Source organism: Punica granatum, chromosome 1 (genome assembly GCF_007655135.1).
Source record: "Punica granatum isolate Tunisia-2019 chromosome 1, ASM765513v2, whole genome shotgun sequence".
Classification (NCBI taxonomy): domain Eukaryota; kingdom Viridiplantae; phylum Streptophyta; class Magnoliopsida; order Myrtales; family Lythraceae; genus Punica; species Punica granatum.
Genome location: NC_045127.1, coordinates 503,783 through 515,039, shown reverse-complemented (window position 1 = coordinate 515,039; position 11,257 = coordinate 503,783). Strand labels below are relative to the sequence as shown.

General features: G+C 36.3%; 1 protein-coding gene across 3 annotated transcripts; it reads right to left on the bottom strand.

Moving 5' to 3' along the window:
• Positions 1-4,984: 4,984 nt before the first annotated feature.
• LOC116192043 (probable protein phosphatase 2C 60) lies at positions 4,985-10,270 on the bottom strand. Of its 3 annotated transcripts, XM_031520443.1 has the most exons (13): positions 10,141-10,243; positions 9,991-10,019; positions 9,443-9,602; positions 9,198-9,321; positions 8,786-8,849; positions 8,234-8,342; positions 7,682-7,835; positions 7,368-7,493; positions 6,293-6,416; positions 6,148-6,224; positions 5,941-5,993; positions 5,595-5,649; positions 4,985-5,487 (listed from the first exon to the last, which is right to left on the bottom strand). In XM_031520443.1, the coding sequence occupies exons 4-13, from the start codon at positions 9,312-9,314 to the stop codon at positions 5,278-5,280; spliced, it is 1,089 nt and encodes a 362-aa protein (XP_031376303.1). In that variant the 5' UTR covers positions 9,315-9,321; positions 9,443-9,602; positions 9,991-10,019; positions 10,141-10,243; the 3' UTR covers positions 4,985-5,277. The 3 variants fall into 3 exon arrangements, with proteins under 3 accessions (XP_031376303.1, XP_031376304.1, XP_031376302.1); XM_031520444.1 differs by lacking the exon at positions 9,443-9,602 and having other exon boundaries at positions 10,141-10,270; XM_031520442.1 differs by lacking the exons at positions 9,443-9,602; positions 9,991-10,019 and having other exon boundaries at positions 10,141-10,268.
• Positions 10,271-11,257: the final 987 nt, after the last annotated feature.

Sequence of the window (11,257 nt, the reverse complement as noted above, 5' to 3'; positions counted from 1 at the left end):
TTTTTCTGTCTAGGACTATATATATATAGTGGCTAGGCTATCCATTCAAAACCTGTAAGACATTGCCACCACTAATTTAGCCTTTTCCCATGGCAAATGAATTGGCCCACTACAATTATTAAACCAATCTCTTCTCATGTCCTTGTCAATATATGATTGAAAAAATAAAACCCCCCCTGGTTTCACTTTTCGTATAAACTTATATATTAAATAAATAAATTTAATAAAAATACGGCCGATCCTTCTAGTTATAAATAATTTGAAACCCAACGTTGTATCAATATTCCGTTTTTGTATCTTTTAACCCAAATATATATGCATATAACATGGTTCTTGTATTCGCGTGAATTTGTCTTTCATGCCAAGCTGAGCCAAGGTTCTTTCTCACCGTTTGGTCAAGCTCAACGCTTTCAGACTTCCCACATAAAATATTTTCATCGCCCTAATATTTTATATATATATATATATATTATATATATTTAATTTAATGAGCATTAATTAGATGCTCGCGCACTAATCAGCCTATAGATCGGTCAATAATTTAATTATAAGTTCTTAAGTGCACATCAACGTTTACATGCATGTCCCTCTTATCGTGATTAATTAATTCAAGAAAAAAGGAGTCCCAAGAATACGATATGATATTGGACAAGAATAAGATACCTACCTTCAATATATACTCGCCTTTAGAAGTTTGTGAATACATATACAACCGATGCAATTACCACCAAAAGTAGTCCAATCACAAAAAAAGCTAAATGGTATCTGTATCGAGCATATATAATATAATATATATATATATATATAGATATAGATATGCTAATGATTTTATTGGTCATATATTAATTATATGCAAGGCATGGCTTGATATGTACGAAGATTAGGTAGTGCGCGAAATATTGGAAATTCCTGTCATGGAAATGAAGTTGCAAATGGGGAACCGTCTGTGAAGTGAACGACAATTGAAAAGTCAAAAACTGGGACAGCATACAGGAGGAGGACTTCTTGAAATGAAATGACGTGCTTCTTACGTGGCCAATAATTCTTATCGGGCGACTGCGATCACACGCTCACCCACTGACACCGACAGACAAAAAAAAAAAAAACATATCGAAAAACAAATAATAATAATGAGTAGGAAAAGACGATTTATACTGCAACCTAAGAATAATTTATAGGACGGGAGATGAATTTATTAGCAATCCTTCTTTCTCGAATGTACATCGAGGGTGGTTTTCTTTTTGTGTTGAGATAGCTACAGCCCTCCTCTTCTGAAAAACTCGGCTATTCCTCTCTCTCCAAACCTAACACGATCATAACAAATGGAGCACAACAGAATCAAGCTTTTTTCCTCTAAAGAGGCTCACCCAAGCAAGCTTCCAATGCCAGTCCTGCACATCCTTCCAGATTCCCATTCTACTCAACAAACTCTTTCATAAAGTCTTTGTATGTATTAACAAAAAAAAAAAAAAAAAGAAATATGCTATCTAGTCTCTAATTCAAGCCCGCAAAATTCACAGTCAGGAGCAACATCAGGTAAATCCCAAGCAACCAATGTATCTTTAGTATATAGCATATCGCGCAATGCTAAATCTACCGGAATATTGTGCTTCAGACACAATGGCATGTCTGTAAATCTCCCAACAAAAATGGGGCAATATATATTCACGAGGGATTCGGCATCCTCCGATTAGGGGGAAAAAGTATTTTTCCGAGCTGAAAACGTCGCGTTTTGATGAGAGCGTGCAGAGGAGTGGATAAGGAGGAGGAGGAGGAGGAGGAGGAGGACGAGGAGGACCCTTGACTCCTTCCACGTGGCGGCCATGCAATGGCTGCAAGATATGTAAAAATTTGGAAGAGCTCCTCCAGTCCCGTGATCCTGAAAGGAGACGCTCTTATATCTAAGTATTGATTGATTGATATATATATATATATATATGTTACAAGCTAATGAGAATTTGATTTATACCTATTAATTTTTAGAATCTCGACAGGAAAAACTAATCATTATTGACATGAATAAAATAATTTGTGTCATAATCCGAAAAGTGGAAGAGAGAAATCGAAAGCATTTGTCATTAAAATTTTCCCTTTTTGGTGAAATAAACGGGACTAAAGACTATAAAATAAAATGGAGAGCTATAAATAAAGGCACGTGCCGTAATAAACACCCTGCCCGGGCTGTTCGAAACCGTGAGAAGGATATGCATGATTAGTTTGAAAGGACCGAAATAGCCCATCTCGGTCTCGCCACGCCACCAATAGATCCACTTTTTAACCTTTTCTTTGTTCTTCTCTCTTTGGCTTCGATGTATCCTTTTCGTTTGTTGCCGACCTGAACCAAGAACCCCCTCTATTGAGCTGACACGTATTTTCATATGTTGTTTCCTTTCACTCGTAAAATAATTTGCTGTGCGGCGAGTGAGTAAGATTTCGCTTGGGAATTAAGGAATTCCAAGTTGGACATAAGTTAAAGGGAGTACTTGCTTTTCTTTATAAGCTATTATAATTTTTTCGGTGTGAATCTTGATATTCGAAAACTCAATCGGACCCCGATTAATACAATCGAGCATGATCGACTCACTAAAGGGTAAAACTCTTTCGGCATGAATTTTATGCGTTCACAAGAATTCGAACTCGAGACCTTATTTAAGGGGAACATCAGTTGAACCGCTTGAACCAACCCAAGTTAATATAAGTTATTACAATTTTCATTTCATTATATTACGCCATATAAGCGTCTCTTGGAATTAGAAAAAAAAAAAAATTCTGGCGCGACTATAATCAGTAGGCAAATCTTGGGCAAAAGAAGAAAAAAAAAATCATTAGCCAAATCAAATGTGAATAAAAAGAGCTAATCATCAAATCAACAAAAAAAAAAAGACTCAATTTTATCTCCCTAATTAGCCTTAGAAATTGAGTTCTTCTCTTCTATCTAATATACATGTAAATATTAATCAGCAAATCAAAATTTCATTCCCTCCCTCCACAGAGAAGCGCCCGATATTTCCTTCCCTATTTTGAAATTAATTGAGTGGTTGCCAAAATAAGGCACAATTTCCATATTCAAAATATAATGGGCACGCAATTGAATACATAGAAAACGTTTTTCACGATATTTAAGAGCCAGTCAACACAGTAACGGAATTTCACATACACTACCAACCGACCCACCATCCTCCCCGATTCAGCTCGAATTTATGGGCTTGTGAAGTTCGCTAATCTAGAATGGGCTATCATATCTATCAATTATCGACTGCGATCCACCCTAGCCAAAAAGGGAAAATAAATAAAAAGGTTGATAAAAAACTATCGGGAAAATAAATAAATAAATAAATAGATAAATAGATAAAGAACTATCTCAATCTACTTGGCAAAACAATGAAGACAATAAAGGCAACTTGCCAGGGTCTATATTTTGGAATTTTTGGTCTAGTTTCCCATAATTTGGAGAGGAAAAGAAAATCCATTAATGCATGCAATGCCGATGTACAACACTACACTATAAACTATAAATCTTTGAGAAGAAAAAGGAGTAAACCATAAATCTGCATTATTATATTGTAGCTTTACCATTATAATGAAGATTATTATGCATATATATATAAAGTAAAAAATAATTCACCCAGACAAAAAAAAAGTAAAAAAAAAAACGAATAAAGAAAAGAAAAGGAAAGCGCATCAAATTCATGATATTCACAATTAAGGGGAAAAAAAGGAAAAGACATTATATACCTCTTCAATCTTGTCTATGGCGCGATTGTTTTCTTAAATTTATCCAATCTCATTTTGATTTTTATGAGAATTTTGTTAGATTTAGAGAAATTATGATTTATTTTTGTCTTTATCTAATAGTTATAACTAATTAAATAAATAAGGTGAATAGTTTTCTTATGGAAAGAAAGTGATTGAATTTTTAAGAATTTTATTTCTTTTTTATTTTTGTTCCGTAAAATTGGAGAACAGATAAGAGTAGGGTTTTACGAGAATATCAAATCATTATAGAAAAAATAAAAGCGATTACAACGTGGGACTTATATATGAGATTTCTAAATTAATTTCTTCATTGGTCTTCGTGACATTCCCTGTAACTTTTCCAATAAATTATTAAGATATTGCATCAATATTTTTTTTCCCCTTCTTTTTGTCCTTTTTTTCAGCATTAATGTACCACTGTGGATGACTTTATTATCGTATGGTTATGAATATCGAGATATTGAATCTGAAGATATTATTATATGTATGAAGAAGAAATAAGGGCGGAGATAGAGGAAAGGAAGATACGTCGATGTTCTTATCCGATTTCCTTTGCTTTGAAGGAGAAAGTTCAAAGTTTTTTTTTTTTTTGGCTCGACCAAAGGAATATTGGACTCTCAAAGAAGATCCATTCCAAGATTACGTCCATACACGATCTCTTATTCGAGTCTTTAAAGTGAATCATTATTGCCACATAATTACTACATCATTTGGATATACACTCAACAAAAAGAAATACTCAGTATCTCAATTATCGTCTCAATTTTTAAATTTCTTCATGAGTCCACATGCATACCAAAAAAAAAAAAAAAAAGCCTACAGCACCTTTTTCAAAGAGCCAAACGGCTCTTCTGAAAATAAATAAATAAATAAATAAAAATCAGGGGTCCTAGCGCGGGGTCTCAGAGTCTCCCTCGGCTCCATGTCAGCGTTAGAGACGCCCCAGAGACGCTCATATCAATAGTATATTTGCACTACCTTCCATCAATCAATCCCTGTCAACACCCGAATTCCTCTTTACCACCATTGAAATTTGATCACTACAGTCTCAATCTTATAAATAGCTAGGATATATACCGTGCGACACTCATAAGTCCGTTAGATGATAATATCTCTTATCTATTTTAAAGGTTAGATATTTCTGTTCCAGGCCATGGTGATGTATCCTAATCCGAGAGCAATCCTAGACGACTCCTTGAACACATTATCGTATCAGCATACTACAAGGTCAAAACAAAACAGCCATATACCGAGGCTGCTTTCCTTACGTTCTATAGTTGCAACTGATGATTGTGTATCCTATGTATGATAGAGGGCAGTCAGTCAGGACTCTGACCCAGAACAGTAACCCACGAGCAGACACGCACCAACTTGTACATAACCAGAGCAGCTAGCTCCAAATCTGAACTAACGGAGTTGAGCATGATTTCTCATTTACAAATGCATAACAGTTAGATTGCCGGCCTGAACATAAGAGTTTCAAACTCGACCGAGTGAAGATCCAATCGATTGCAAAGATGTCTAAAGTGTCACTTCTGTCTTCTCTGAGCTTTCCACTGGTTGAGATTGTGGGTCTGAAGCTGCAGGCTGCTCTCCGGCAGAAACGCGGGGACCGGAAGGTTTATTCAACTGAACTATGATCATGGTCATGTTGTCACATCCTTCGCCACCAGCAGTCGGTGCCAAGCATCTCTCAAAAACTCTCTCACAGACTGCTGAAAGTTTAGTTTCCTGCAGAAGTAGTTGCCGTTTGACATCATTATGATGAGCCACGCAGACTATATATTATATGATTTTCTTTTTGCATATTTCCAGGAGGGAGTTGAAGAGAAACGTACAGTCTTTAAGTGTCCCGCAACGAAATCCACCAGTTGTTGGCTTGACATGCAGTCCCTGGTGTCAAAGAATATCAGCAGGTCCAAGATGCACGGTTTTAGAATATGGAACCACAAATAGCATCCATTATTATTCCATTATAGGTTTTCTATTTGATTAAAGCATTGTAGTCACTCTCAGTTTTCAAAACCACCTCATCTTTTCAGTAAGCGCAAAGTTCACAGTACAATACCTCCATTTCCTTACAGACCTTACTGGAAAATAAAACATTGTTCCCCAAAATCTCAACAAAATAGAAAATCAATACCCCTAAAGAAATAAAAATAAAATGAAGAATAGATAAAATACCATATGCCATCACATGCTAGAACAAGGAACTCATCATCATCGCAGAGCTCAACCTACTCAAGGGGAAGAAAGACAAGCAATTAGAAAAACAATAAACCAGCGGCAATTCCTCAGGTGACACCAATAAGCGAAGTTAATTTATGTATAAATTGGTATATGCTAATACTGTATCTTTCTAAAATCCAAATCAAAGGAGAAATTGCATACCATGTTCACATCGGGATTTGCAGTTACAATCTGTTTTTCAGCAGGTAACGACTCGTTCTGCTTGAACTCAGCATCTCCTGCAGTAAGCAGATGTCAAAACCAGAACAAGGAATGAAAAAGAGAGAGAGAGAGATTTTTAAAGTACCAATAGCTCTTGCCAGATTTAAGCTTCCATTAACCCGCCCAACTTGAATGAAACCACCAGCTTTCAGAATTCTATCCCGCTCCACCTCAAGTTCAGGCTTGTGATCTTTAGATAAATCAAATGCCTACCAAAAAATAGAAGCATGGGTGAAGCAGCAAATAAATGCTTTAATTAATAGGTCAATTTCAACTTACCCCTATAGCATAAATGCAATTTCTAAAATTCTCCCCCTAGTTTTAAATTACTTCAATTTTATCCCCCGAAGTTAGTGCAATTTTTCGGATATGGAAACTCTTTTACTGTAGAAAATTGACTCCTTGACAGTTGAGCATCTACACCTTGATATGTCATATATATGCTTCTCCTTTTTCTTCCCCTCATTTACTCTTTTCAGTTGGTGCCAGGATTGTACATATAGCATATCCCAGAATAAGTTTGGACATTAATCAGGATTAATTTCAGTTTGTCCCCTACAACTTCAGGCCGATCAAAGTGTTTTTTTTTTGGGGGGGGGGGGGGATAAGTGGAGTTCTTCATTCGCTTCAAATCAATATTTACAAGAGAGTCCACATATCCAAAGTACAATGATCCCGAATTTAAGCTGTATATGAGGTATCAAAATCTGTCTCAGTTAGCTTCAAACACTAGCACTGTCATATATTCAATGGAAGTATATCATTTCACAATCTCATGACATTGAAAGGGAGGTGTAATCAGAAAATTGGCAAAAACTAAAGCACAAGGCTCCGCAGTACTGAAGGAAGTCAGGTCTTTCTTTGCCGATGTTTTCTTCTTTATAAAGATGAAGAAGACGGAAAAAGATCATTTTTTCTTATTGAAATGCCATAATTTAGAGGTTACGGGCCCTTCCAGCTTTAGTGTTGACAAGTACCAAATGCACCATCACTTAAACTCAGATGACTGGCACATAACATAATCTCAATCCAAAACTCTGGGGAACATGGCAGCTAGGTTATCACTGAAACAGAATGCATCTTGCCACAAGGGACAGGCAAATTACTTGTAACTTGGGTGAAGGCCTTCAACAAGTCATGCATCATAAGAAGAGAATTACCTGACCCTTCCTAGATATCACGCACCGAGAATCACCTGCATTAGCTACAATCAGTTGCCTGTTGCGAATTATTGCAACACAAGCTGTGCTGCCACAAGTTGGTCCTTGAAAGTCAGAGTGAGGGCCCTAATTCAACATTGAAATTCTTCATGTCAGGAAGATAAGAAAGTACAAAAAACAAAACTAAAATACAATAAAACAGAATAAAATAGAAACAAGTTATAGAATGGTTGGTTCCTAAAAACACATAGCAGCTTGTATGAATATGGCTGAGGTTCACTTAGGGGGAGAAAAAGGACTCGCTACATCAGTACCTCTTCCAAGTGCCAATCACTAGTCTGAACATGGGCCTCACCACTTCTAGGAGACCATATAAGTCCTTCAATCATCCCAGAGAACTTCTCAATTTTATCTCCTAATATGGCTAATTCTCTCCATCCTCTTTGTCCACGCATCATTTCATCCATACTGATAAGAAATGAACATTGACATAGCTTGAGCATGAAATCTGGTGCAAAGTGGGGAAAGAAAAACCAATCGTAGCCAGGCAGGATAGCGGATTATTCCTCAATCATTTCTTAAGACTTATTCCTTCCAAAATTAGCATCCAGAAATGGACATGTAGGATCAAACCAAACATCAGATACATTGCTAATTACTTATTCTAGAAAATGAATCGAGTTGAAGCAGCACTTTCTATATTGTAAAGTCCCTAAATTACGGAGTACATTATGCCCCAACTGACAGGAAATCACAAGCAGAAGGTCAAGGACTCAAATAAGCCTCTTTTCTACTGGCCTGTAGGAATTCAATCACATCAGTCCTACCATAGTCCAGATGATATAATCATAAGAAATTATAGATACCGAAGAAATGCTTTTTGTACAGAAGTGCTCAAATCTCCAGCTGCATAAGCTTGATGTTTCAGGACCTGCTGATGAAGATACTTTGCACAGAACTTGGCAACTGCTTTACCTGCACATTGGTGGACAAACCAGACAATAAGAGCATAATATAAATTGGATGTATTGGTTATATTTTCTTCACCGGTTAAGGATTCTTACCCTAAATTTTGAAAAGAGGCAAGCTATTAGATGATGCACAATAGGCACTATGCTACCCAGGTTATCCATTATTTTCACATTTTGGCCTTTGACAATTAATCTCAGTCATCAGCCACATAAATGACCAAAGCTAGGAAGAGAGCTCAGGGCTTAAGAATATTCTCATTCATAGAAGTGAGCAACCAAGACATTTATCATATGGAGATTTATGTTACTAGCTATAACTAAAATGCAAATATTAAGCAAGAAAAATTTAAGCATAAAGAATAAAGTACACAAGATTAATTTCATCAACTCCAAAAAAATATCTATTTAAAAAAAATTCAAAGTAGAGGGAGAGAGAGGCTGAATAACCTCCATGGCCATCATAAACGCCAAAGAAAGATGTAGAATCATCCAAGTCTGGATAAGCTGCATGCTGCACATTTTTGTTTTTTCAGTAAACTGACATAGTCAAGGACACTACTTAAGAAGTTGTTACGAGTTCAAAAAAATTCTCTCCATCAATTTTTAGTATATAAAACAAGTACCAACAGATTAATGACAAAATTAAAGCAGTGAAGAAATTGATGCGGACAGTTTTCCTCTCCACTGGAACATTCGGTTGTTTCATACGTTAGAGGAGACCCAGAACCTGGCCGAGTTGATATTATAAAATAAAGTAATGAGAAACAGAAATCTCACAGCTACAGCAACGTCTTTGATGTCTTGTTTCATGTTTTAACAAAGAGCAAAATAGAAAAAACATTAATGAGATGATACCAACCGCATCTTCCATGGTTGCACGCCAGCCCTGCATGGAAGACAACCCATAGCGAAGCCGACCATTCTCGCCATCTTCCGAGACCTTGTCAGTCTTTGGAGAACTAAGGTATATACCCATTTTCCAGCTGCAAAAACATCCAAAAAGAATCTTTCATGAGATTAAACATATGTTTCAGGGAAAAAGGCATGCACACCAATTTACTATGAAAGACGTCAGCACTGTAGAAGAGGATTTCCAAGATGGACCTCAACACACGACAACTGATTAGCTCCCGTTTGACCAATGAGTGAATCGGATGTTATAGCCCTCACACCTCATGAGAAAGTAGCCATGGGAAATGCAATCTTACTTTCGAACAAACATAATACGGACATGCTGGAAAACCATCAGCTATAAATTCGAAGGCTGCAGAAGACAGTTTGCTGGAAATGAATAATAAGAATCTAAAAAGTTGAACATTATATAAAAGAAACACGTCTGCATCATCTTCGATGCTTCCATACCAGGACAGGTATCAAACAGATTCAAAACATAACAACCTTTTTGCAGCAAAAGTACCAGAAAAATAATAATAAATAAATAAATAAACAAAGGAAAGAAGTAGATTGTGCTCATACTTTAAGAGATTTGGGTAACATAACACTTTTAACGGAATGAGCAACCAATCAAATCTAATACTGAATAATTCATAGAGCAAGATCGACTTCTATCAGCTGAGCAGAACGACATATATCCAGTTACCTAACAAAGTGATGAAAAGAAATGAAATGAGCAAAGCGATTCGATTCAATACCCAGAATGAGGTGTCGCAGGTGCAAGAATCTGTTGAAGCAGAGGAAGATATATAGAATGCAAAATTAGAGCAGAGAGTGAAGTGAGGGCTTCTTCAAGGAAGGAGAGGAGAGGAGAGGAAAGAAGGAAAGGAAGGGAAGAACTCACTCACCAGATTCGATTTGTTGAGACAGTTCAGTTGCAGAACGAGAGAGACAGAGAGAGACGAAGAGAGCTGGAGTGCTCTAAATAATTCACTATTACGATCGGGTTGATTGGATTTCTTTACTCTTTCTTTTTGGTTGTTTTTTCCTGTCGTAATTTCCTTAATTCATTTAATTAACTGCCTTTAATTACTTTTCTTAAAATCATTTTGGCATCTTATAATTATGTCTGTCTATGTTATTGATCATTTTGGCATCTTATAATTATGTCTAGCGATGTTATTGATCATTCATCGTGTGAGACTTTCACATTATGCGGGACGCCCTCGGACATTTGTATATCAACGATTAATGAGATAATAAAAATACATATTTCCTGTAATTAATCATTTTTATTACATTGTTGGGAATTTTTTATTTCTTCTGATAAGTAAAAGAGGATAAATGGGCTATTATGGTGCATAATAAACCAATACTTCGACTAATTCGAGTAACTTTGGAAGGATCGACATGTTTCTTGGGAAATGCTCTTTGGGTTGATTACCAATTATTGAAAATGTGTATTTCCTATCTCTAAAGATTTTCCTAAATTATCATTTGCACTCAACTTGTTTCGTTTTTCTTTTTTCTCGTAATTTTTCTTAACATTATTAGAACTCAACTTATATGCCTAATTTGTTACCGATGTCAACCTCCTCCCCTCCCCCGCCCAAAAAAAAAAAATTTGTGGCCGTCGATTAAAGTTGTGAATTATGTTTATCCAAAAAAAAAGGGGGGTTTGTGAACTTTAAAAATACTCGCTGGACTATATGGCCCATATGGTCCGCATGGACTTTTTTTGTCAAGGCATGACAAGCTATAGCCCGTGGCATAGCTAGCCGAGCCCGATCCAATGGACTAATTTGGAAGATTAAAATTAATCCGAGAGGACACTGACAAGGCCCACGGGCCCATGACTTCAGTGTTTCGTTCTTGTATTATTAGTACTTAGTAGTCAATGGGAATATAGAAAAGTACAATAAGAGAAAAAGGGGAGTCAACTTTATATAAATACTAAGTATCGAACATGTGACCTCTAAATCAATAGAAGAATGTGTGTATCACTGCACTACACCCTCTTTTGAT

What these genes read in the sequence shown, in the direction of transcription:
- LOC116192043 (XM_031520444.1), bottom strand. Translation starts at nt 9,314, where the DNA reads ATGGGTATATACCTTAGTTCTCCAAAGACTGACAAGGTCTCGGAAGAT. An exon ending in GTACAAAAAGCATTTCTTCG is followed by an intron (nt 7,836 to 8,233) that starts GTATCTATAATT and finishes ATTTCTTATCAG; the next exon opens with TATGGATGAAATGATGCGTG. An exon ending in TGATATCTAGGAAGGGTCAG is followed by an intron (nt 6,417 to 7,367) that starts GTAATTCTCTTC and finishes ATTTTTTGGTAG; the next exon opens with GCATTTGATTTATCTAAAGA.